The sequence below is a fragment of the Macaca nemestrina genome, chromosome 7, assembly GCF_043159975.1.
Source record: "Macaca nemestrina isolate mMacNem1 chromosome 7, mMacNem.hap1, whole genome shotgun sequence".
Taxonomy (NCBI): domain Eukaryota; kingdom Metazoa; phylum Chordata; class Mammalia; order Primates; family Cercopithecidae; genus Macaca; species Macaca nemestrina.
Window position 1 is genome coordinate 55,287,388 of NC_092131.1, and position 27,402 is coordinate 55,314,789.

The following is a 27,402-nucleotide window of genomic DNA, read 5'->3' on the forward strand; positions in this document are numbered from 1 at the left end:
CCTCCGTCTCCGCCTCCGCCCGCCTGCGCGCGGCCCTGCGTGAGGGGGTAGAGGCGGGGTGGAGGCGTTGGCGCTGCCACGTCTGGGCCGCGGTTCCCGACTGTGGCGCGGGCGGTGGAGGAGGAGGTGGGGCTGGCGCTGAAGCCGGATCCGGATCCGGTGCTGTGCACCCTGGTGCGGGAGAGTCCGACGCGCCTGGCAAGGAGCGCCGATCGCGGGGCCTCTACGGGTGAGGAGAGACCGGGGCCGGGGCTCGAGAGCTGGACCGTGTGTCCTGGGGGCTGGGGCGGGCCTGCCTTCAGGTTTATCTAACAGGTGTGACTGGTGCCCCGGCGAGGCCCCCGGGGGTGTTGTGGAGGAGCCGGGCGTTAATCCTCGCCAGCTGGGTGCACATGGTGTGGAGCGCGGGTCCCAGGAAGTTGAACGCACGCGCGTCTGGAGCAAAGGTTAAGGATGATGGCCAGCGGTCCGGCCATACGAGGGTCTTGGCCTGGCAGGACTGGCACTGGGACTGGGGTCGGAACTTCGCTTCCCAGACTTTGGCGTGGGAAATGAGACAGTTGGTCGCTTTCTCTGCAGCCATGGGTTTTGAATGGGCACGAACTTCCCAGGCCCCTTCTCTTCTCCTATTCCCGGGCGCATCCCACGGTGGTCGGGAGCCCCTGAGGCAGCTGCTCCGAAGACCACCTCCGCACCGACTAGGTCGGCGCTTTCCCCACGGTACAGAGGGACATCCTTTGTCTCTTTTTCCTAGGCTCCTACTTCTAGAAACACCGAGTGGTGTACTGTGATTTCTGTTGTAGGAACTGATGTTTATGTAAGCCAAACTAATTTAAAATTTTCATACAAAATTGAACGGACGATTATACGATTCGTTTTGTTAGGATAATCCCTCATGAACGAATCCTAGAATGGATCTTAAGAAATTAATTTAGGCAGGATTTGCCAAATAGGGGAGCGAGCGCTAGCTGTATGGTAGGATGATGTGAAGATTGGGGTCTGCTGAGGATGGTAATCGAGGTCAAGATGCGAAAACAAGAGGATTCTAGCCCCAGGTCACTTATATGCTGTGTTACCTAAGGGGCAAGTCTTGGGAGTTCCAGGTGCTCCAGCTTCCTCATCTGTAGACTGGGAATAACACCTAGATTGTAAAGGTCAAATAAACTATCAGAAAATACTTTTGAAAATTCATGCAGTTACACAATTTAATAAACATGGCCAGGTGTGTTAAAAATCATTAACGAAAGAGATTCAGAATGGATTCTTGTTATCGAAATTGTTATAAAATGAATATAGAGGAATCCGAAGTCCGCCCCTCCCCCATTCACCTGTACTTAGAAGGTGCCCCGGGAGCTCTTGAGAAATACATAGGGTGGTTTAGATTTGGCCTTAGATTATGTTTTTAAAATTTGTAGATCGACTTTTAAAATCTTTATCTCCGGTGTCTATTACTTGTTGCTCTCAGTTGCTTCTAGCAGCAGCCTCTCCCCCCAATTCGTATTCCAATCTGATACCGAGGCTCAGAAGCCAAATAGTTGAAATTTTGTTTAAAAATATTCAATTGAGTGAAAAAATATTCAATTGACTTGATGACTAGTAAAAATGAATTTGGTGTATGTTTTCCGCGGTATTGTGGCAGTTTGGGAATTTTTTTTTTTTTTTTTTGTCCTTCTGGATTTTCTGAAATGTGACCTACAAGTAAGTTTTATTCGTTATTCATTCACTAGGCATTATTGGGCTAGGGTTAGGCTTAAACGGGTCTTCTAAACGCCCGCTAATTTAGCTGTTAATCAGAAAAGGTTCTGAGGAATCCTTAAGGAGGGTTAGTGTTTACTATACTTTTTAAAGTTAATCTAAAAACTTTAAAGATCCTAATGATACGAGATTTCGCTTCATGCAACTGCAATTTGCAGAAATTTCCTAGTTTTGCAGTATCTGGGCACTTGAAGAGGCTAAAAGATTATTTATATAAAGTTACTTATTTAATTATGTTCTAAAACCCTTTGGAACTGGGTTTCAAGTCGTATCTTGCTTCACCTTGCCCAGTACATTAGTTGGGCACCAGCAGAATTTTACCGTTTGAGGAGAGAGTGAGCTAAAGTGGGCCTTCAGTATGGCTCTGTTTTGTAGAAGAGCCCATAAAAACATTTTTGATCTTAATTTCTGATTGCCTGGTTCATAGATTCTTATTTCAATCTGGAATGCTTTGTTTAATGTATTTTGACTAGTCTGATTCCCATTTTCCAAATGTAAGTTCTAAGTGCTGCTTATGACTTAATTTTTAACCCTTGTACAATAATAAGGTAGGGAATATATCTACTGTAGTGCATCTTCAGTGTAATGGTTAAGAGCAGAGTCTGAAGTCATACTACCTAGCAGGACTGGCTGCGTAATCTGTAGTAATCCAAATTAAAATGCAGAGTTCTTTGTTAAAAAATTAAGAATTTCAAAACAGTGGCAGCAGGGTATTTAAGTGCAGTGTGCCCTCTGGAACGGCACAGGTCAGGGGCTTCTGAAGCTGGCCCTGTTGCCTCATTTTGAATCCTCACTCTGTTCCTTATTGGCACTGTAACCTTGAGCAAGTTACTGTGCCTGCTTCCTTATCTGTAAAATTGGGATAATGACACATTGTTCATTGTATTTTTAAGAGTTAACATATAGAAAGTTTTCATTAAGTGTTAGCCAATATTATTTATTTTTATGATCATTCGTGGAATAAGACTGTCTCTGAAGTACAAGAACATATTAGTATTTCCTGGTTAAAACTCATTAGTTAAGGGCTTCCTAATCCTAGTTGTTTTCCTGTACACTTCTTCCCTCTCATGAAACTTATTAACCCTATTTTTCATGTTTTCTAGACCACATTTTTATTGTAAACACAGACTTTATAGGAAAAAGGAATCTAGTTAAATGTGGTTAAGGTTGATTTAAATTCTCTTTTGAGTTTTCTTTGAACTTTGTATTTACAACTATGTTTAATAGTGTGACCAAAATGTTTAAATAGTGTGCTGCCTTGAGGAATTTACATTTTTAATACTGTACACATTTCACTTTATTAATAAATACTTAGCCTGTTATCTACATACCTGAAAAACAATGTTGCTACCTACCTTTCAGATGAGAGTACACACACAAACCTCGAGGATCCAATTTAGACAAAACACTAAAACACATGGATTCAAATTCATCTATTAAAAACTTGTTTTGGCTGAGCATGCTGGTTCATGCTTGTAATTCCAGAACTTTGGGAGGCTGAGGCTGGAGGATCACTTGAGGTCAGGAGTTCAAGACCAGCCTTTCCAACATGGCAAAGCCCCAGCTCTACTAAAAATACAAAAATTAGCCAGGCGTGGTATAAGCCTGTAGTCCCAGCTACTGTGGGAAGCTGAGGTAGGAGGATCACTTGAGCCCAGGAGTTCGAGGCTGCAGTGAGCTATGATTGCACCACTGCACTCTATCCTGGGGAACAGAGTGAAACCCTGTCTCAAAACAGAATAAAGCAAAACAAAAAACCTATTTTGAATGGATATTAAACTTGTTAAATTTGAAATGACTGCTTGATCATCACAATTTCTGTATTTTCCTTAATATTGTTAGAACCAGGTATAGTGTGTACAGCATAATTTGAATCCTTGTACGTGTGTGTGTGTGTGTGTGGCCGGGGGGACCTCTCAGCAGTCTACATTATAAACTGCATTATTCTTTTCTATCCAAGAATGCTAACTTTCAGTATAACATAAACATAACAGCCTGTCATTCTTTTTGCAGTCCCTGTAACCAGCACAGTGCCTGATTCATGAATTAAAATAAAGGTGAAAAAAATGTATAAACTTGAATTTTAAATTTATTGCTAACTAGCATGTATCTTATTACTTGCTGTATTCCAGGTATTGCTAAGTGCTTGATTGCATACAGTCATGCATTTAATTCTCCCAGTAATTTCATCTCCATTTTACAAATGAGGAAACTACATTCTAAGAGCTTAATTACCTTAGTACGTATCACACAGTTGACATTTGAACACCAGGTCTGAATCCAAAGCTCATGCTCTTTCTATGCCTAGGTTTAAATCCTGGCTTCACTAATTTTGTGACCTTGGGCAAGTTACTTAACATTTTCTCATCTGTTAAACTGTAGATAATAACCCCACCTAACCTGTAGGATGGTTGAAATAAATGAATTAGTAAAGCTCTTTCAATAGTCTGGCACATAGGAAGTGCTGAGCAAGTGTTAACTTCTGTTGTTACATCACATCGCACTACCTTCCCTTAACTACTGTATTGTAGCACTGCTTATATAGTTACATAGGATTACACAGGCAGAAACTTATTAGTTTAAGGAAAAGTGAAGAATATTAGCCCTAAAGCATACTGTGACTTATGCATAAGGAACAATTGGGAGTTAGGTTATTGGGCAAATTGTTTTCTCATTAAAATATGGTTTCTTTAACTGGATATAGAAATAAGTTGGGGACTGCTTTTTTTGGATCTCTAATCCAAAAATCCAACACTCCAAAATTTGAAACTTTATTGAGGGCCAACATGATGCCACAAGTGGAAAATTCCACATCTGATTTCATGTACAAAAAGTTTTCCATGCACAAAATTATTTAAAATATTGTGCAAAATATTTGTGCTATCCGTATAAGGTGTATATGAAACACAGATGAATTTTGTTTTGACTTGGGTCCCATCCCCAAGATATCTCATTATATATATGCAAATATCCCCAAATCTGAAAAAAAAAAAAAAAATCCAAAATCTGAAACATTTCTGGTTCCAAGCATTTTGGATAAGGAATACTCAACTTTTAATTGTTGGGAAGCATCTGTTTCTTTCAGCAATTCTGTGCTGCACAGAAGCCCCCTGGCCCCAGTTTTATGCTTTATATGATTTGTTTTTCCTCCTTCCTATCATTACTTCTCTGCTATTTAGTCTCATTTTTAAAACACTACAATGAGTGAGAACCTGCTCATTTCTAAATGTTCAAAAAAGAGGGGGAAATATCATTATCACTTTTCTTTTTTTTTTTTTTTTTTTTTTGTTGAGACAGAGTCTCGCTTTGTCGCCCAGACTGGAGTGCAGTGGCCGGATCTCAGCTCACGGCAAGCTCCGCCTCCCGGGTTCACGCCATTCTCCTGCCTCAGCCTCCCGAGTAGCTGGGACTACAGACGCCCGCCACCTCGCCCGGCTAGGTTTTTGTATTTTTTAGTAGAGACGGGGTTTCACCGTGTTAGCCAGGATGGTCTCGATCTCCTGACCTTGTGATCCGCCCGTCTCGGCCTCCCAAAGTGCTGGGATTACAGGCTTGAGCCACGGCGCCCGGCCAATCACTTTTCAATAGCATGAAAAACACCGGCTATTTTTTTTTTTTTTTTTTTTTGAGACAGAGTCTCGCTCTGTCGCCCAGGCTGGAGTGCAGTGGCTGGATCTCAGCTCACTGCAAGCTCCGCCTCCCGGGTTTATGCCATTCTCCTGCCTCAGCCTCCCGAGTAGCTGGGACTACAGGCGCCCGCCACCGCGCCCGGCTAATTTTTTGTATTTTTTTTGGTAGAGATGGGGTTTCACCGTGTTAGCCAGGATGGTCTCGATCTCCTGACCTCGTGATCCGCCCGTCTCGGCCTCCCAAAGTGCTGGGATTACAGGCTTAAGCCACTGCGCCTGGCCTCACACCGGCTATTTTTAAGGTGCTTAGATGCAACTGAGAAACTTACACTATACATTTTAATTTTAATTTAATTTTTTTGAGATGGAGTTTCACTCTTGTTGCGCAGGCTGGAATGCAATGATGTGATCTGGGCTCACTGCAACCTCCACCTCCCGGGTTCAAGCGATTCTCCTGCCTCAGCATCCCAAGTAGCTGGGATTACAGGTGGCTGCCACCACACTTGGCTAATTTTTTATTTTTAGTAAAGATAGGGTTTTGCCATGTTGGTCAGGCTGGTCTCGACCTCTGGTGATCTTCCTGTCCCGCCTCCCAAAGTGCTGCGGTTACAGGTGTGAGCCACCATGCCTGGCCCACACTACAGATTTTTAGAAAATCGGCTGTGAAAACAAAATCCTTCAGTGTATATCTATCATAGCCAAGGTAAAGTATTTCTGAGAAGGCCAAAAAAAATTAATTTGAGCCTGTTCATCAATTATCTTCTATTCATAGTTCATTTAAAACAAAACAAAACGAAAAGCTACATGTGGCCAGGCATGGTGGCTCACATGGTAGCTCTTAAATTTTTTATATTATGTTCTTGGATTTTATTATTGAGCCAAGAAGTCATCTGTTTCAACAGGAAATTGCAAGGAGAAAAAAAATTAAAAAAAAAAAAAAAAGTAATCTCTTAGAGTCTTACTTGCCAATAAAGAAAACTTTCAGCCATGCACGGTGGCTCATGCTTGTAATTCCAGCACTTTGGGAGAGTGAAACTCTGTCTTAAAAAAAAAAAAACAAAAACAAAAAAAAACAAACTACATGCCCAATAAGTTTTCTTTTTCTTTGAGAGGGAATTTCACTTATTGCCCAGGTTGGAGTGCAAAGGCAATATCTCAGCTCACCGCAACCTCTGCCTCCCAGGTTCAAGCGATTCTCCTGCCTCAGCCTCCTGAGTAGCTAGGTTTACAGGTATGCGCCACCACACCCATCTGATTTTTGTATTTTTAGTAGAGGCAGGGTTTCCCCATGTTGGTCAGACTGGTCTCGAACTCCCGACCTCTGGTGATCCGTCCACCTCGGCCTCCCAAAGTGCTGGGATTATAGGCATGAGCCACCGTGCATTGCTGAAAGTTTTCTTTTTTGGCAAGTAAGACTGAGAGATTACTTCTTTTTTAAAAAAAATTTTTTCCCCTTGCAATTTCCTGTTGAAGCAGATGACTTCTTGGCTCAATAATAAAATCCAAGAACATAATGTAAAAAATTTAAGAGGTGGCTCAAGCCTGTAATCCCAGCACTTTGGGAGGCCGAGGCGGGCGGATCACGAGGTCAGGAGATCGAGACCATCCTGGCTAACACGGTGAAACCCCGTCTCTACTAAAAAATACAAAAAACTAGCCGGGCGAGGTGGCGGGCGCCTGTAGTCCCAGATACTCGGGAGGCTGAGGCAGGAGAATGGCGTAAACCCGGGAGGCGGAGCTTGCAGTGAGCAGAGATCCGGCCACCGCACCCCAGCCTGGGTGACAGAGCGAGACTCCATCTCAAAAAAAAAAAAAAAAAAAATTTAAGAGCCCATGAAAAGTCAGCTATTCATTAGTAGCACAAACCCAGAGGAAAAACATGTTTTAAAAGACCTGATAATAGCGGGGGGCGGTGGCTCATGCCTGTAATCCCAACACTTTGGGAGGCCGAGGTGGGCAGATCACCTGAGGTCCGAAGTTCCAGACCAGCCTGGCTAACATGGCAAAATCCCGTCTCTACTAAAAATACAAAAAATTAGCCAGGTGTGGTGTCACATGCCTATAATCCCAGATACTCTGGAGGCTGAAGGAGGAGAATCACTTGAACGGAGAAGGCGGAGGTTGCGGTAAGCCGGGATCGCGCCACTGCACTCCAGCCTGGGCAACAGAGTAAGACTCTGTCAAAAAAGAAAAAAAAGAAGGCCTGATAATAAATGGGATTTTGTAGTTTAAAACTTACTAATTTAGTCACTTAGCCATTTTTTATCTGATAGTAAGCATGATTTTTCTATTTATCTGTAGTTGTGGAGTTTAATGTTAGATTCAGGATAGGCTGCAGTAAAATATCTCGCGTATCTGCTAAAGAATGCTTCTAATTGCATTAATTTATATTAACTTTCTCAACAATCATAATTTTCCTTTTATTAAATAAAATGACTTAATATTTACATTTTTATTTTAGACCTTACTAGAAAGATGAAACCTGATGAAACTCCTATGTTTGACCCAAGTCTACTCAAAGAAGTGGACTGGAGTCAGAATACAGCTACATTTTCTCCAGCCATTTCCCCAACACATCCTGGAGAAGGCTTGGTTTTGAGGCCTCTCTGTACCGCTGACTTAAATAGAGGTAATGTACACAAGCCTGTATAAAATAGAGTTAGCTTTCCATTTTTCTCTATAAACATTATGATGCAGATAATTTTTAAAAAATATTTGACTTTTGGACTTTTTTTGTATAATACTTAGTTTTTAAAGTGATGGACAATACCAATGAGTGTATGTCATAGCTAAGACCAAATATTACTGTGGAATATTTGAAATGAGTTAAATATGACATCACTCCTTCCTAATTAAGCCAAAAAGATTTCTCATGAACAAAAATTAAATTATCATGTATAATGACACATAAGGAGGAATCTTAAGCTGGTTGGGGAATGAAGGTGGAAATAATTTTCCTTGGATACGTTGAAAGGGTTTTTGTACGTTTATTTCTTTTTTTAACATGTAAATTCTCCAAGTTAACTTCCTTAAACTTTGGTAATTAAAAGTCAACTTTGTACTTTTCACAATTATCTCTTTGCTAGACAGCCTGAAAGGCCTAATTTTGGCCTAATTAATTATTGAGTGTAGAAAAGTTAAGATTTTCAGAATTCCAGGTGCAGTTTCACATTAATTTCAGGTAACACTAATGAAATTCACTAGAAATTACAATTTTAAAGAGTATGTAATCTCAACAGTGTTACTTACACTTTAATTTGCAAATATTATATTTGGCCATATTGTACTTGGCCATATTGTACCTTTAAGTAAAACCAAATCACATATTTGGGAAAATTTGGCACCCTTTACATTGAACTTAATGTAAAATATAATACATTGAAGAATGTATGTTCTGGGTCTATAAACACTGGATATTAAGGTCAGCACTATTTAAAATATGCAGGCAGAAGCACTGGTAAAACCTGTTATTATTTTTGTTATATGTAGTAATTACAGAAGAATAGGGTTCACTTTATATTCTAATAATTAAAAGATTATAGAAAGTTCTGAAAAAATAATTGCCCATAAGCCCACCTGCTTAATATATTGCTTACTTTCATACTGTCTTCCTTTTGCTCGTCTCGTAATTTGAAATCTGTTTTTCAAAACTAGGTTTTTTTAAGGTATTGGGTCAGCTAACAGAGACTGGAGTTGTCAGCCCTGAACAATTTATGAGTAAGTACTATAATCTCTTTTTCCTGAAATAAAGGGAAACATCATTTCATTTTTGTTTAGAGCTGTTTAATGCCCACTTCTGTTTTTGTTCAAATAGCTGGAAATTATTCAAAGAACAAATTAGCTGTTTTCTTAATTAAATTAATGTGGCTGAGTTGTTCTAGAATCCAAATGTACCAGTAACTTTGTTTTGCAAACTATCTGACTACTTTATTAGATAATTACTGTACCATAGGACCTAGGTGTTAACTCTAGAGGTTTTTCATTTTTTATTGTAGTATTTCCCTTACTGTGGTTATATTTACATAAATTTCATTACCGAATCAAAGTTAAGACCATACGCTTTAAATTTATTTTGGGGTTTATTTGTATTGAAGTTTAAGGTTAGCAGGTATCTTAACGAGTTAGTCCACCCACCCCCTGTCCCCCTTCTTTTAGACATATGAGAAAATGGGAATTTAGAGAGATCCAAAGACTTGCCCAAGATCACAGGTAGTTATTGCTACAGTGAGGAATAAAACCTTAATTCTGTCCAGTGCTCTACCACTGCTTTTCCTGTTATAAAGGAAATGAAGTATTATCATTACTAAATATTTAGTAATATTTAATAGCTGAGGAATTACAATTCTTCATTTCCTTATAATAGGTAATTTTGTATTGAACTCTGTTTGACCCTCCTGAGAATGAGGACCATCATTCTGATTCTCATTTTTATTTTCATTCATTGAATTTATTTCTTTTTCCCATTTTAGATCTCTGTCTGGAATGAGACCATAGAAATTAACAATATGAGAGACTATTAGCCTCAGTTTTTATTCCTGAATTTTTCTTTGTGTGCACATCAATTAGATGAGAAACCGTGTTATTTCAGCAATAGTACTGACAGTCCATTTGAGGGGAAATATCTTTGCACCTATTTGCTATGTGCCTTGGAAACGTTAGTTGGAAACATATGTTTTACCTCCTTGCAAGGTGCTCTCAAAGCAAACGAGCAAGTCATGTAATCACAAAACACTTTCCATCACAACGGGAAAATTAAAATCTATTTTGTAAAAATATTTTGAAACCAAGACTAAAAATTCTAGAATTGAGCCATGTAAACATGCTCTTGTTAAAATGTGCACAGGTTTGTTATATTTGAATATCTATTGAGTATAAAAGTTAAAGAGATCTATTTAAAGTAAATGAAGAAACTGAAGTTTTCATTAGTCATGGAAGTGGCAATATCAGCCATTTACTTGTATTTTAAGTTTTGTTCATCTAAAATAGCTATATTAGTCTTTATTTTGCTAGCAGATATTTTGAATGTGTAGGTTATATTCCAATTGATACTAATTGCTGATATTTCAACTACTTGGTAATATTTTCTTTAGAAATGGAAGGTAAATTACTATGGTAAAACAGCTTTAAACATTTAGTAATTAAGTCAGCTAATCCTAGTATTTTTCTGGCTCCCCATAAAATTGAATGTCTACTGTGTAACACTTTGTTGTCCAATTTCCACAGAATCTTTTGAGCATATGAAGAAATCTGGGGATTATTATGTTACAGTTGTAGAAGATGTGACTCTAGGACAGATTGTTGCTACAGCAACTCTGATTATAGAACATAAATTCATCCATTCCTGTGCTAAGGTATGTGCTGCTTATAAGTAAAATGGACAGGTATTTTCTAGCACAACTGACTTTGAGTTTCCATTAGACAAATCTATTTTCTCACTGGTTTTTAGTGCTTCTTAGAAATCCCTTTTCCCAGTGTGTTCTGAGAGCTTTAAGAAAGAAAATGTATTAACAGTATGAATTGTACGCTAAAATTGTTCTGTAAGGTGGATCAATTTGGTATAGCCATAGAGAAACCAAACAATTTAGCAGTAATGCACAAAATCCCTAATGTTACTCTTAAAAAAACAATACTTAGAATATACTACATGAGCACAGATTTGTTTCCACATGATAAAGGGTTCAGAATATTATTGTTCGAATTATGATACATCTAATGCATGTAGTGCCCTTTCATCCCTGAATAACTCACGTAAAACAGTAAATAAAAAAAAGAGAGAAAACCTTAAGTAATTCAGTGAGAATAAGGTAGGGAACACTTGGGATGTGTTCTGTGACACTTGAGAATTTCGGTGGGGTTTCTGTGCTAGACATTAATTTTATTTGGATATCTAAACTTTCTAGCAAGCAAGGAGTAGAATGATGGATATATTCATGAAAAGGTTACATTTTGGTGGTGTTGATCAACATCCTAATATTTGTGTAAAGACAACGGGGTGGGAAGGTTGGGGACACAGCCAAAACAAGTTTAGGTCACAAGTTGACTCATACTATTTCCTCTAATAAGTAAAAACATCTTTAAATTATTAACTTTTAATAGTAGTACTCTCATACTAGTAGGAAACAAACTTTTGGGCTAATCAGATTTGCCCCAGCTTCTCTGTCATATTTAAAAACAAAGGAAATGTTCAACTATTACAGAATATTCTATGATCTCTTTCTCATAAGTTGTAGAAATACATACTGAAACAGCCTTCACTGTATAATATTTTTTGCATTTGGTTTCTGTGAAGTTCAAGTTTACAAAATATACTTCTTATTATCAGTAAATTCTTACTCGTTTTAGCTAAAAACAAAAGTAAATGCTTACTCCTTTAAACATTGTAAATATTTTCAGAGAGGAAGAGTAGAAGATGTTGTTGTTAGTGATGAATGCAGAGGAAAGCAGCTTGGCAAATTGTAAGTAGGCAGAAACAAGGTAACCCTGGATAAATTTTGTTCCAATTTAGTTTCTTACCAAGATACTTGCTTGAAGTTCTTTTTGGCTTCATTAATTTTGAACTCACTCCAATAGTTTAGACTGAATTTCATGAAGAAATAAAGTATTATTATACATATTTTGCCTTAAAGTTTGAAAATTGGAAGCATACTTCTTTATAGACAGTAACATCTTTAAATTATTAACTTTTCAAAGTAATACTCTCATACTAGTAGGAGATAAACTTTTGGGCTAATCGGATTTGCCTCAGCTTCTCTGTCATATTTAAAAACAAAGGAAGTGTTCAACTATTACAGAATATTCTATGATCTCTCCTTCTCATAAGTTGTAGAAATACTGAAACAGCCTTCACTGTATAATCCCCTATATGTTTATCTAAATCATTTAAAATAAATATAAATAAGTGGTATTGATTTATTGCCCTTTTATATGAACTTGCATCTTATAATTTTTAGTTTTTGAGACAGGGTCTGTTTTTGACGGCCCTGTCACCCAGGCTGAGGTGCAGTGGCTCAATCTCAGCTCACTGCATCCTCAGCCTCCTGGGTTCAAGCAATCCTCGTCAGTCCCCCAATTAGCTGGGACTACAGGTATATGCCACACCTGGCTAATTTTTAAAAATTTGTAGAGGTGGGGCCTCATCATATTGCTCAGGCTGATCTCAAACAGTCCTCCTGCCTTGGCCTCCCAAAGTGCTGGGATTACAGATGGGAGCCACTGTGCCTGGCCCAAGAACTTGCTTTTTAACATTAACTCTTCTGAGTTTTAAGGAATTAACAAATATTAAATACCTGTTTATGTATCAGATGCTATTCTAGGTATTTAGAATACTTCAGTGAACAAAACAGACCAATTTCTTGTGTTCTAGTCCATTTAATTTTATACTTTTTTTTTTTTTTTTTAATAGATGGGGTCTCTTTCTGTTGCCCAGGCTGGAGTGCAGTGGTATGATCACAGCTCACTGCAGCCTTGAATTCTTGGGGCACAAGTGAGCCTCTCATCTCAGCCTCCCAAGTAGCTGGGACTACAGGTGCACACCACTGCATCCAGCTAATTTTTTGTAGAGACAGGGTTTTGCTATGTTGCCTAGGCTAGTCTCCAACTTCTGGATTCAAGTGATCCTTGGCCTCCTAAAGTGCTGGGATTACAAGCATGAGCCACTGCAACCAGCCAGTCATACTTCAATCAAGATCTTTTGTTTTTTTTAAAAAATAAGATTTTTTAGTCTGTTCAAACATGGGCAAACCCTTCAAGTTTATATATCTTTTATAGTTTTTATCCTCTAAAGCACTTAGATCCACACTTTAATAATGGGTTTGGATTCATTAAGAAACTTTGTATAGATGTAGACTTGCTTTGTTTCCACTTCATATTAATTAGACCAATCTTGAGTTAATCTGATACACACCTTCACAAATATTAAAGCAGCTTTAAAAATGATTAAAGAGCAAAGCTATTATGTACTCATTTTATGTGGGAATGTTGACTGCTCCCAAGTTGTTTAAATAGATTTAAACAAAGAACTTTTACAAAAAAATTTTGGTCATTTTTTTAAAAAGGCTTTTAGTGTTAACATACATCTTACAATTCGTTTTTTTTTTTTTCTTTTTCTTTTTCTTTTTTGAGACAAAGACTCACTGTGTTGCCCAGGCTGGAGTGCAGTGGCGCAATCACTACTTACCACAGCCTTGACATCTCTGGGCTCAGGTGGTCTTCCCCCCTCAGCCTCTGGAGTAGCTGGGACTTTAGGCATGTGCCATCATGCCTACTAATTTTTATATTTTTTGTAGAGATGGGGTTTTGCCATGTTGCCCAGGCTGGTGTCAAACCTCTGGGCTCTAGTGATCGCCTGCCTCGGCTTCCCAGAGTGCTAGGATTACAGGTATGAGTCACTGCACCTGGCCTTAAATTTCATTTTTAAAGAGGGCTTAGGGTGAGTTTAGTATTTGTCCTATTTATTAGTGAGCTGGAGATTACTAGATAAAAGTATATTTGACTCTAAGTAAAAATGTTTTGGTGATTTAAATGCTTATCTACTTACATGAATGCAATGGGAAAAGCCATAATCTAAACCTGTTTCTAAGGAAACTTAAGTTTTATAACATTAATTCATATTGTTACTAGAATCAATTTTTATTAATAAATGCTATCTCCTCACCATCCCCCCTTTTTAAATTTCAGGTTATTATCAACCCTTACTTTGCTAAGCAAGAAACTGAACTGTTACAAGATTACCCTTGAATGTCTACCACAAAATGTTGGTTTCTATAAAAAGTTTGGATATACTGTATCTGAAGAAAACTACATGTGTCGGAGGTTTCTAAAGTAAAAATCTTTTAAGAAAATTGTCAAAGGGGCTAATGCTACAATGGTACACTCTTTCTAGAGTTGAAACATTTTGTTGCTGCAGCCGAGTGACCTCCATAAATACTGGACTGAAAAAACATTGTAATACTACAAGTATAATGACATTTAGAAGATTACTTTGGGCTGGTGGGACATGCTGTGAATTTAGATTACAGATGAATATTATAAAGGGGATGATTTTTAACCAAAGGAATATATTTTTAACTTGAATCTTTTCTTGCATTGTATTTTTCTAAAAGTTTGGCCTCATTTCTTGAGTATGGGTAATAAGGAGTTATATGTCTGCTATCTGTGTTGCTCAGTTAAAAAAGTATTCATTGAATAAGGCTGTTTCTTATCACATGCATAAAATTAAATATTTTTGTTTCAAAGAAACATCTCAATACACTTAGGGGTGTATTGTTTCCCACATATTAAGTCAGGGTGGATAAGTTAGTTATTATAACATAGTATATAGTCCAACATTCATTGATCTCAATACAGGCAAACAACCTGGTCAGCCTTTTAAAGAAGTAGAAGAAATGAAAATTATTTGACAAGATTAAAACAATTTATATATTTTACTAAAAGTTTATATAGTACAGTCTATGTAGATTGAAAAGTACCACTTGTCTTTTCTGTGAATTATAACTACTCATTTGTTAAAAACGCCTAAGAGCAATTATAGTGGGACATCTAAGGTCCTTTTTAAACAGTGAATTAGTAAACCTCAGCATATGTGTTTCTACCCTGATTTTTTTTTTCGTGGGTATCTGAAGCCTCTCCTAAGTTTTTTCAAAAATGGAGTATCACAAAATTGAGTGAAACACAATACTTAAAAAATGTATTGTACTAGATTTGCCAAATTCATAAAATGTTGATGGAAGCTTTACTTTTTAATGTGATTATAATGGCACTATTCTGGTCATTATCCTGTTTTATTTATTTAAATTTTTTAAAGTTGAAGAATTAAATACTTTAATGGTTCTAATCTTTTGCATTCCATGTTACATTAAACCTGTTCATATGAGTAGTCTTCTGTTAGAATCACATCTGTGCTTTTCTTGAGTCTGCTATTGAACTATTAGATTACGTCATAATTCATAAAAGTTTAGTTTTATGTGCTCTTTGTAAAACGAACTTGGAAAGAAAATACCAGTGTTTCTCACCCCACTGACTCACGCCACGTCATCTGGATTTTGGATTTCCCTCCATGCAGCCAGCTATAGTTGGCTTTCCAAAACAACAGAAATCCTTCACCAAGAGTGCACTACTTACCTGCTTATGGCCTATACAGACGAACTGATCTGTCCTTTGTGAAACGCAACAAAGTTATTTGTCTTTTCAGAAGTCCTACAACCTTAGCAAAGGGTAGTTTGTTTTATCAGGTAAATTCTGGTAATTAAAACCCATGTTAAAAATTAGCCTAGGCCGGCACAGTGGCTCACGCCTGTAATTCCAGCACTTTGGGAGGCTGAGGTGGGCGGATCACAAGGTCAGGAGTTTGAGACCAGCCTGACCAACATGGTGAAACCCTGTCTCTACTAAAAAAAGAAAAATTAGCCGGGCGTGGTGGCACGCGCCTGTAATCCCAGCTACCCAGGAGGCTGAGGTGAGAGAATCTCTTGAACCCAGGAGGCGAAGGTTGCTGTGAGCCGAGATCACGCCACTGCACTCCAGCCTGGCGACAGAGCGAGACTCTGTCTCAAAACAAAGCAAAAAATTAGCCTAGTTAAAGGTAAAACTAAATGCTTTACTAGCTTTCTTACCACTGAACAATTTGAGGTAAAATCATTCACAAGGTTGGCACTTCAGTAAATCCCTTTAAATAGTGTTCCTAAGATACCTCTTAAATCTTCCCATAGGAAATACAATTACAGGTAAGGTACACCATACAAAAATTGTGTCATTGAGGACAATGGTGATCTGTAGTTTTAGTTGAGTATGTTTATGATTTTTGAAGCCATATGGTGAGTAAATGTAAATATGAAAAAATGCTACATAAAACATTCTTAAACTTTTTTTTTTTTTTTTTTTAACTGCTCCTTGTGGAGCAGGACTACCCCACAGGCAGTATACCCACCATAGCCTCTTTTTTTTTCTTTTTTTTGAGACAAGGTCTCGCTCTGTTGCCCAGGCTGGAGTGCAGGGGCACAATCACCATACACTGCCGCCTCAATCTCCTGGGCTCAAGTGATCCTTCCACCTCAGCCTCCCATGTAGCTGGGACTACAGGTGCATGCCACCACACCCAGCTAATTAAAAAATTTTTTTTTTTAGAGATGGAGTCTCTCTCTGTTACCCAGGCTGGTCTCTAACTCCTAGGCTCAAATGATCCTCCCGCCTCAGCCTCCCAAAGTGCTAGGATGACAGGTCTGAGCCACTGCACCTGGCCCACATTTTTTAAAGAGCCAGTGTCCCACTCCATCACCCAGGCTGGAGTCCAGAGGTGTGATCACAACTCACTGCATCCTCCAGTTCCTGGGTTCAAGCCATCCCTCCTGCATCAACTTCCCCAGTAGCTGGAACTACAGGTGTGTGCCGTAACACCTGGCTTTAATTTTTTCTGTGGGGTCTCACTATATTTCCCAAGCTGATCTCAAACTCCTGGGCTCAAGTGATCCTCTGCCTCAGTCTCCAGAGTATCTGGGATTACATGTGTGGGCTACCGTGTCTGGCTGTTCACATTTTTGAGCACTATTTGCTTGTGAAAAGGTATAATGAAGTGGTAGTTGTCATTTTTACTGTGTCTCATGTTTTGTATATTTTTGTTTCATCAACTAAGATGTACTGTAACATATCTGAAATCTGGATATATTATCAATGGTTTGTCATAGTTTTGTTAGCCATACATTGCCTTTTAGTGGTGCCTAAAATAATGGTGTAGTTGTGAGGTGATCTTAGATTTGATGAAGCACAGTATGCAGGTAGGCCTAATGGAGGAAGATGGTACTATAAAAGCAAGAAGTATTTTTCTTTTCGTAATGACTTAAAGCTGTTCTATGGATGACCTACCCTTTCCTTTAAACATGATTCTCTCACTTCCAACTCCAAACTTGCTCAACTAATCCTTAAAAATAAACTTGAGGTGGAATTTGAGGCTTGCCTGGAGTACAGACCATAATTTTTTGTGTGTGTGTAACCACAGTGTTTTAGAGCATACTCTTAAGTGCTTCTCAACATTCAATGTTCATCCACTCTTAACTCGGAGTAAATTTGGGTTACTTTTACCCAGTAGATAACAATCTAAGTAAAGAAGTTTTGAGGCATAAGCAGCAGTATGAATGAACTTTTCAATATTTTGGAGGTATAATGGCACAGCAGTTTTAATACAACCACCAATCTTCACAAAATAATTTTAATACTTTGTGCCTGGGCTAGCAGCATCTTGTACTGTGACATTCCTATACAGACATAAGCATTTTATCCAAGTACAAATGTTAAAAGCAGAGTAACTTAAGCAATTGTGTATACAAAGGTATATAGACACTGTAGGTTATTTTTCTTCTTGAATCATTTTTGCTGCATAGTAAACTGCAATTACATGTCAGTATAATGTTACTGATCTATAGAATACACTTTGAACTGTGAGGTATGGCAACTCCCTATGAGAGAGAGCTAACATGTAAACCTGAATATTTTGAGTGATTTTTGTTTTAGCTGCCACAGATGGGAAAGACAAAAAAAAAAAAAAAAAATTCCAGCATTCGAAGACCCTAGAGACCTTTTCTAATCAATAATTTAAAAAAAAAAAAGGTCTTTCAGTACTTCTCACCTATTTTCTAGCATTCCCTTATTGGAGCACTGTTGAACGAAGAAAGAAAGAAAATACTGAGGTGAAGCTATGTTTGTTATGAGATTATGGATTAAATCAGTTATTAAAAAAAAAAATCCGCCAGGTAACTGCTCATTTACTTTACATCAAGTTGAGATCTTGAGAGAGATACATATATCTCAACTTTATAATTCAAGATTGCAGTTAAATATTTCTAATTCACTTGAATTACCATATTAATAAGACAATTAGAAACCTTATATTTTCTTAATACGGACATGCTTAACATTTTCTGACATTACTTCTAAACTCAGATGAAGCATAAAATCTCCCCACAACTGTTCTAAAAGTGGTTGAGCTGGTAGCAAAAGCTATCATGGTTTAACATTTCCACCATAGAGTAGATATAAGTAAACAAAGGACACTGCTGTTTAAACATCTAATAGGTAAGAAATTAACATGAACCAATTAACTGAAATTAGAATACTGCCATTCCAGGTTTGAATACTTTCAATACTCAAGTTTCATATTTTCAAAATGAATAGTAATACAGTTTCCCTATGTTTTGATAACAATTTCACTCTAAATTATGGGCCCAGATTACACTTTTAATGTTGGAATTGGGTGATCACTCCCACTTTAAATACTCTAGAAAATAAATCATGATTAAATTTATCATAGTTAACTATCACAAAACATCAATGGTAATAAAGGAATCACAGAAATGGAATCAAATAGAATAAAGAATAGGAAGAGCTACCAGAAATACTTGAACATTAGGTGGACAGATGTAAGAAAAAACAAACTTGTAATGTTCTTATATGAAAAAATAAACTTCATGGTTTGTCTACATTAATATTGTACTCAGCCGGGCGCAGTGGCTCAAGCTTATGATCCCAGCACTTTGGGAGCCCAAGGTGGGTGGATCACTTGAGGTCAGGAATTTGAGACCAGCCTGGCCAAAATGGTGAAACCCCATCTCTACTAAAACTACAAAAATTAGCCAGGCATGGTGGCATGCGACTGTAATCCCAGCTACTCGGGAGGCTGAGGCAGGAGAATCACTTGAACCTGGGAGGTGGAGGTTGCAGTGAGCCAAGATTGCGCCACTGCAATCCAGCCTGGGTGACATGAGAGATTCCGTCTCAAGAAAAAAAAAAAAATTATATATATATATATATATATATATATATATATATATATATATATCTCTAGAGTACTCAAGATGATAAGAGTCCCTTTTCCCAGTGTTTGTGAGAGACTAATATACAGTACTGGGCAGGCACTTTAGTGACAACATAAAAATTACAGTGGATAGAAAAAGTGGAAAATTACCAGCTACAAATTATCAATAACAAAATCTGTTCTTTTGGCCAGGTTACTAGATTGGATATATGTATATTTATGAAACAAGTTTTTAAAACCTAAACTTATTATTATGAAGATTCTTTTAAGCAGAGTTTCTGCTAAATGAAATATCACAGATTGTTATTACATTGTAAGAGATCTTTGCTGACCTGCCCAGTAGTGATCTATATACAGGAAAGCTATGTTATCTGGAACTTTTATCAACTGGAATTTTAGAAAACCCAATGCAAATCTTGACTCCACTAGACCACTGCACACCAAAGGACCTAATCACAAAGCAGAATACTGGATGACAACGAGATTAACAATATGCTGTTTTCACAGTTGTAAGATAAGAGAAGGGAAGGGGAGGGAAATCAGAAGAGGAATATCACCTGGGTCAATAGGAATTAACTCTTAATTAACAATTTTAATTAATCTCTACTCTCCCACTATGCTGGATAAGAAAGCTTTTACTGTATTATCACATCATAGAGAGGAAAGCAAAGCAAGTAACTTGGTGTAATAGGTTACTTTGCATAGTACCTCTTGGTACCAAGGGAACATAGAGAAATCATTCCCATTAGTAAAGCACCTCAAGAGAGGATTGAGAAAAGTTAGATACAAAGGAGTTTTGTTTGTACTACCCTAAAGTCATCCACTATAAAAAGTTAAAAACACTCCTCTCTTCCCTTACATACTTAAAATAGCAAAAGTGTTTTCTTAGAACTTTTATACACACAAACTAAAACATAGCCAAAAATCCATAAAGTGACTTTACTAAAGCAAATTATGGGGCAGATATGGACTAACTGAATGTCAAGAATGGATTAAAATGCTAATTTAAAATACAATAGAGTCTCCCACAAATCACCTTCCCCAAAGAAAAGCTTCTGTCTGAGCCGGAACAATCTCACAGAATCATTAAGACAACATAAAAGGGAAGAGTAAACATTCTATATTCCAAATGATTTACTAATGTTTCTTCCAGTCTCATACTTTCAGTTTAAACTAATTTATGGTTTAAAAAGAAAGGAAATTACACAAAAATGTTAAGAACTTTTCAGTGTTCTACGTACTAATTTAGAGGTCATGAGGATTTAAGTTTTTTAAAAACGATGCAAGGCACTTTTCTTTTTTGGGGCTTCATTTAGAAAAAAATGGTGCTACATTGGTTTATTAGATTCTATTTAGAATCATTTTGGACAAAGGAAAGAAGGGCTGGACAACTCTGAAAAGAACAAATACAACATTTGGCTTTTACCGCCAAAAAATGCAAAAAGGAAAGTCACTTGAAAATCTGACACTATCCTTGTTTTTAAGCACTTGGTACTATAAATCAAAACATTTTCCTTTTATCATTGAAACTGTAGTTTTCTTTAATATAGAATAAACAAATTAGGAAAGTAATAAGAAAGGAAGCAATAATTAGATCACGTTAAAGTAAGGACAGCTGATTAGGGTCATGATTTAAAGATTAATAATGGAACAAGAAGTATAAAAAATAAAATGGTAATTAAGCTATTAAGTTATACTAAAAAAGAAATGTGGCAGGTTCCTGCATTTTGTTAATGTTTCTGTAAGAGGCTCCATCATAAAACTGAACTGTAAAATTATGTTAAAAATGTAATATATAGAACAGAAAAATGAATTTTTAGCAAACCTTAGCAAATTCTTTTGTTATAAATTACCCAAACTTTATAAACAATCCCCCCATACTTGCATTTTGTTTAAAGTAATAACTTTATATCATACAAATAAATTTCAAGTATGAAAAGTGCATTATTGCAATAATACCTCTTTGCAAGTCCAAAATTCTTGGTTTATAATAAAACTTGTAAAGTGTGTGTGTGTATGTTTTTTTTTTTTTAAAGGAGTAAAACCATCAGTGCCATCTATTGCAGAAGTCCAACATCTTAAAATGTTGCTCAACAAGTTGCAGAGAAGTATGTCTGGAAGCAACATGTAATTGAAAAAAAAAAAACTACTTATGTTTTTACCATTTTACATTATAATTGTCTCTTGTATTTTCTCCTTCCCAAATAGAAATTCACACTCTATAATGTTGCTCTTCAGTCAGCCATTCTGTGCAGTTGCCACTTGCATGTTTCCAAAATCATCCTCTTCTTCATGTGTTCTCTTCAAACTGCCTAAAAGTTATTGCATGAAGATTAAAAGGGCACTAAAATAAATTCATGTTAAAACGTTACAGCAAGTAAAATTTTTGTTATTCATTAAGTGATCATGTATACACTATGAAAATTCCACAACTGAACTTATAGCAAAATTTAGTAAATTCCTTTGTTATCTACATTACCTAAATATTGTAACTTTTTAATCTTCATGACAGGATATATTTTCCTTCTCAATTATTAAGTATGTCTTAGGTATTACATATAAAATAAATAATAATTTTTGAACTAGTGTGGAAACAGACCTTTTAAAGAGATAATACACAAATGTTTTGTTATCAAGTTGTTTTTTAGGCACCATAAACATGTGACTTAGGGCATAAAATTTAGGAAATTAATCTTGTATAATTTTTTGTAGATAATCTTTTTGCTTTCATAGAGGCTGTTATGAAGAGCAGCTGAAAATATTTTTCCACTGAAGCTATGAAGTTTAGGTTGGGAGAAAGGAAGGTATGAAGCATATAAAGAGATTTTCTTTTATCTATTCTTCACATCAGCATCTACTAGTACAGAAACCTCCCACTTAGAATCAAAGCTATCTCTATATCTCCAAAAATCATAATCAAGAAATTAGAATCTCAATGGAGGAAAACTTTAGGGAACAGTTAAACCAGCAGAGGGTCCGCTGTGTTTTTTGCCTAACAATGGCACGACCTTAAACTTACGCCCTATAGGACTCTTACATCATGGTAATAATAATGTTAATTCAGAGGGCACATTCTAATATGAAGAATGTTTCACTATAAAATTAATAAAGATAAAAATATAGTATCAACACAATTGAATGAGAAAAAATATCCTAGCCCTTAGGCTAAACCTAGATGCTGTGATTAAGTTTCAGATGAAGTGCTGTGCTTCTATGGGAACTCTAAATGACTAGGGTTTGGAGGAAGAGTGCATTAATCATCATGTCTTCCTGAGGAGATGACATACGAACCAAGAATAGGGAGACTAAATGTGATGCACTTTAGGTGGGGAAAAGACACACACAGGAAACCATCAGTAGTTGTTTTCTGAAACGCAGACATAAAGAGGAACAAGGAGAGAAAGAAACCGAAAAATCAGAAGGGCTTATGGCATTCTATAAACTTTTGTAGGAATGAAGCCAAAGGAGGCTTTGGCAAAGGAAAAATATCATTATTAGAAATATCTTTAGGCCGGGCGCGGTGGCTCAAGCCTGTAATCCCAGCACTTTGGGAGGCCGAGACGGGCGGATCACGAGGTCAGGAGTTCGAGACCATCCTGGCTAACACGGTGAAACCCCGTCTCTACTAAAAAATACAAAAAACTAGCCGGGCGAGGTGGCGGGTGCCTGTAGTCCCGGCTACTCGGGAGGTTGAGGCAGGAGAATGGCGTAAAAACCCGGGAGGCAGAGCTTGCAGTGAGCTGAGATCCGGCCACTGCACTCCAGCCTGGGCGACACAGCGAGACTCCGTCTCAAAAAAAAAAAAAAAAAAAAAAATCTTTCATGGGAATAAGTCTGGCCACTATGTACAGAACAGACCAAATAACAAAAGTTTGGAGAGGAGGCAAATCTGGACCTGAACTAGATTAAGGTCACTATTAAAAAAAGGAATGTTAACAATACTGACAAAACAGACCCTATAGGATGCGGAAAGCAATTATTAGATAGATGTGGCAAAGGAAAGAAAAAAGTCAATTAGGAAGTTGAGCCTTGGGGATGAATATACAGTCATATCACTCACTAGAGGCAGTGCAGTAGAGTGCAATGAATTCTATACTTGTGGATCAGATCACCTGTCCTCAATTTCCAGGTCAGTGCTAACTAGGTATATAAGCTGTTCTTACTGCCTTATGTAACTGTTGGTTCAAAGGTTGAAGTGAACTGCAGGGTAGGAAAAACTGGAAATAAATTAAAAATACCTTGTGTGCTTTGTTAGGAGAGAAACAAAGGTGATAAACACGGGTAGCACGGTCTTGGGAAAGGAAGATTTTGAGAGCATGCCTGGATTAACTTTGAAAATAAGGGGCTTAGGGTACTTCTGAAATAGCAACAGACGGAGGAAAGGATGGAAATATTGATGGCAAGAGAAAAACAGCTCACATTAGCCACCCTACATGCTGTATTAACCACCCTTTACTTTTAATAAGATCACCTAAGCATGTTTAGGGCCCCTTCTCCAGATTCTTCTTCTTATTTTAATCTTTACAACATGGATGTACTACTACTTAAAAGACTTAAGCTTATTACAGTACACATTTATTCATTATAAAATGAATCCTTTTGGAATTATCTGAGCTCAATAGTTTAACAAGTTTTCTAAACAATTTAAATTGTTCAGTGTAACCTGTAGCAAGTTCTCCACCTTTCATTATCTCTCTTCCCAAATTTCTCCAAAAAGAAAAAAATCCTTACCTGTGGTACCAGAATGAACAGATAATGACCTTTCTATCTGGAGTGGTGACATCATCTGTATTGTTAATTTTGCTAGGTAGATGGCTTCATATTCCTTAAAAAAAAAAAAGTTAATTACCTTGAATATATATTTACATTCTTGGGTACCCAAAATAGTGATTAATATACAATACACTTTTGGTATTCTTCATCTGTACTGAAAACTCTAGTCCCATACTGTTTGAAGATAAATGGAAGTTTAAAATTCCTGTCTCATAAATTCGGAACTACTGATAATACTGATAACTATAAATCAAGTCTGGCTAATAGCTTGCGCTAGGGTACTACATGTTGAACTGCCAGTCAGTATGGCATTAGCTATAATGATCTCTGACTTCATCTGTTTAAAAAAAACCCAAAAAACACCAAAAACCTAAATTGGCAATCTCAATAGTCCTCTGCTTCCAGTTATAAGAATAAAGGCATTTTTGTTTTTCTCTTTTCTGAAAACAAGGAAAACATTTGATGAAACTAGGAAATATCCATTATTCTGAAAATGAGAAGAATGAGGGGAAAAGGAATTGATTACCAGCTAGGTCAGGAGAGCGGTTACCTTTATGGAGGGAGAAACAGATCTGTGCTTGAGAAGGGGCATGAAAAAGGCTTTTGGCGTTCTGGTAAACATTCTGTTTCTGTACTTGGGCAATAGTTACATGGATGTTTATTTACATTTTATGCATTTTCTATATATGTATTATAATTTCACAATAAAATTTTCAAAAAATAGAACCATACTAAGCTAGGCATAGCAGATAACTCCTCTGTGGGCCAGAGTAGGTACAGTTCATAGCTCGCTAAAAAAGGTGACCTAAAATAAAACCAACAAGCCCTTGCATGGTATGAAAAAGTCAGAAAATATGAGTGGCCTATGGGAGAAGGTGGGACATATTAAGGAAAATGTGAACATGTATACCTGCCGTTTTTTGCAAGCAGCAGGCTGTAAGTATGGTAAGGAGGAAGAGAAATTTGGTTTTAGGTAGCCAAGCATCAGTTGATCGTGGATAGCTAAAAGTAAAGGCTAAATCAGCAATTCTAGCCTGGATATACATGAGAATCACCTGAGGCACTTTAAAACCTACATACCTAGGCCCCACCCTCATAGATTTTCATTTCATTGGCTTGGTTAAGAATTCCCCAGGTGATTCTAACATACATCAGTGTTTATCAATTTAAACAAAATAAACCTGTGATATAAGCTGCTCTGCTTCTTACTCACTGATTCATGCCACCAAAGGAACCTGGGAAAATTCAAGCTGTCTGCCTTCCCCAACCACTCCTCTGGCCCCTTTCCCACAATTTTATTCTTGGGTAAATAGCTGATCTAAGACGAATACCTCCAGTTCAAAGATGACTAATAATCAAAAAGGAACCAGTGTTAGGTCTTACTCAAAGATTTTACAAGGAAAAAACCAAAAAAACAGAAAAGCAAGAGTATAACCAAACGTCATAAAGAAAATGCCATAAAACTTATACCATGAAGCACATGAAAATTATGAACAAATTAATCAAAGAAAATATGGCAGTTACAGGATTGAATGTTTGCATTCCTCTGAAAATTCATACGTTGAAGTCCAAACACTTAATGTGGGGACTTCGGCAGGTGATTAAGTTGGGATGAGGTCATGAGGACTGGCCCTAGGATGAAATGAGTATCGTTCTAAGAACTATGCTCCCACCTCAAACCACTAATACTTATTCCTCTACCTCAAATGCTTTCCCCCAAATATGTGCATTTCTTCAGGTCTTTGCTCAAAATACCACTTTTCAGTAAGCCCATTTCTGACCACTCTTCTAAAAACGCAATTCTTGTCCCACCCTCCTTACATGGCCTTACTTTTCTTGGATCCATTACTTCTGACCTACTACATTTTGTTTGCTGTCTGATTCTCCCACTAAATAAGTTTCATGAGGTCAAGGATTATTGTCTGTTTTGTTCTCTGCTTTACTGTCAGTGCCTAATTAAAACAATGCCAAATAAATACTTAATGAAACAATGCAGCATGGGACATGGAAAACAATGTGAGAAAAATCAAGTGGAATAAAAAAGAACAAAGCTGAAAATACTTACAGAGAAACGAGCAAATAAAGAAAAAAGGGAACATAAACTATACCAGGGTAAGGCGTACACTAAAAAGAAACAGAAATAGAACAACCAAAAGGGCAAATACACAATAGAAGACAACTTTCCTGATATAAGGGAAGGCTTGAATTTCCAAGTGGTAAGAGCACACTATGACTCAGAAAAAAACTGATGTAGAGCAATCAACAAGATACAGCCTGTAATCCCAGCACTTTGTGATGCCAAGGTGGGAGGATCACTTGAGTACAGGAGTTTGAGACCAGCCTGGACAATATGGCAAAACCCTATCTCTACCAAAAATAATTTAAAAAACTAAGTCAGGTGTGTGGCCTCACACCTGTAATCCCAGCACTTTGGGAGGCCAAGGCAGGCAGATAACCTGAGGTCAGGAGTTCCAGACCAGCCTGACCAACATGGTGAAACCCCGTCTCTCTACAAAAAATACAAAAATTAGCTGAGTTTGGTGGCACATGCCTGTAATCCCAGCAACTCGGGAGACTGAGGCAGAAGAATCGCCTGAACCCAGGAGGCAGAGGTTGCGGTGAGCCAAGATCGCGCCATTGCACTCCAGCTTGGGCAACAGAGTGAGACTTCGTCTCAAACAACAACAACAAACAAACAACTTAGCCAGGTGTGGTAGTGTGTACCCATGGTCCCAGCTACTCAGGAAGCTAGGGTGGGAAGATCGCTTGAGCCCAGGAGGTCAAGGCTACAGTGAACCATGATCACACCACTGCACTGTAGCCTGGGTGACAGTGCAAAACCCCTCTCAAAAAACAAAAACACAAAAAACCAGGATACACCTTGATAAAGCATCTTATGGTCATCTAGACGAGGGGTCCCCACCCCTGGACTGCAGACCCCAAAATCAGTCCATCGCCTGTCAGGAACTGGGCCATACAGCAGGAAGCGAGTGGCACTCCACGGAGCATTACCACCTGAGCACTGCCTCCTGTTAGATCAAGAGCAGCATTAGAGTCTTACAGGAGTGCAAACGCTGTGGTAAACCTATCCCTCCCTATGGTATGCGAGGGATCTAGGTTGCACACTCCTTATAATGCCTGATGATCTGAGGTAGAACAGTTTTGTCCTGAAACCATCTCCCCCACCACCCCATCTGCAGAAAAACTGTCTTCCATGAAACTGGTCCTTGGTGCGAAAAAGGTTGCAGACTGCTGATCTAGACAACCTTCTCCTGACACAAATCAATTCACCTAACGGGGGAATCTTAAAATTGGTCTGCCTTCAAACTTTTCTAAAACAATATTTAGGCCAGACGTGGTGGCTCACGCCTATAATACCAACACTTTGGGAGGCCAAAGCGGGCATATCACCTGAGGTCAGGAGTTTGAGACCAGCCTGGCTAA

The 27,402-nt window shown here is 37.7% G+C and overlaps 2 protein-coding genes across 4 annotated transcripts in view; one reads left to right on the top strand and one right to left on the bottom strand.

The window, feature by feature from the left end:
- Positions 1 to 8: 8 nt before the first annotated feature.
- Positions 9 to 17,324, top strand: LOC105481812 (glucosamine-phosphate N-acetyltransferase 1). Of its 2 annotated transcripts, XM_011741561.3 has the most exons (7): positions 9 to 229; positions 3,769 to 3,812; positions 7,846 to 8,013; positions 9,039 to 9,101; positions 10,608 to 10,735; positions 11,778 to 11,839; positions 14,061 to 14,456. In XM_011741561.3, the coding sequence occupies exons 3-7, from the start codon at positions 7,860 to 7,862 to the stop codon at positions 14,206 to 14,208; spliced, it is 555 nt and encodes a 184-aa protein (XP_011739863.1). In that variant the 5' UTR covers positions 9 to 229; positions 3,769 to 3,812; positions 7,846 to 7,859; the 3' UTR covers positions 14,209 to 14,456. The 2 variants fall into 2 exon arrangements, with proteins under 2 accessions (XP_011739863.1, XP_011739862.1); XM_011741560.3 differs by lacking the exon at positions 3,769 to 3,812 and having other exon boundaries at positions 11 to 229; positions 14,061 to 17,324.
- Positions 14,581 to 27,402, bottom strand: part of LOC105481814 (serine/threonine/tyrosine interacting protein) — a 55,267-nt gene continuing 42,445 nt past the window's right edge. For both annotated transcript variants that reach the window (XM_011741563.2, XM_071100180.1), the window contains 2 exons: positions 23,917 to 24,010; positions 14,581 to 21,497 (listed from right to left, as the gene is read on the bottom strand). In XM_011741563.2, the coding sequence (XP_011739865.1) occupies positions 21,424 to 21,497; positions 23,917 to 24,010 (168 nt within the window). In that variant the 3' untranslated portion in view covers positions 14,581 to 21,423. The remainder of the gene's footprint in view (positions 21,498 to 23,916; positions 24,011 to 27,402) is intronic.

What these genes read in the sequence shown, in the direction of transcription:
- LOC105481812 (XM_011741561.3), top strand. Translation starts at nt 7,860, where the DNA reads ATGAAACCTGATGAAACTCCTATGTTTGACCCAAGTCTACTCAAAGAA. An exon ending in TACCGCTGACTTAAATAGAG is followed by an intron (nt 8,014 to 9,038) that starts GTAATGTACACA and finishes TTTCAAAACTAG; the next exon opens with GTTTTTTTAAGGTATTGGGT. An exon ending in TCATCCATTCCTGTGCTAAG is followed by an intron (nt 10,736 to 11,777) that starts GTATGTGCTGCT and finishes AAATATTTTCAG; the next exon opens with AGAGGAAGAGTAGAAGATGT.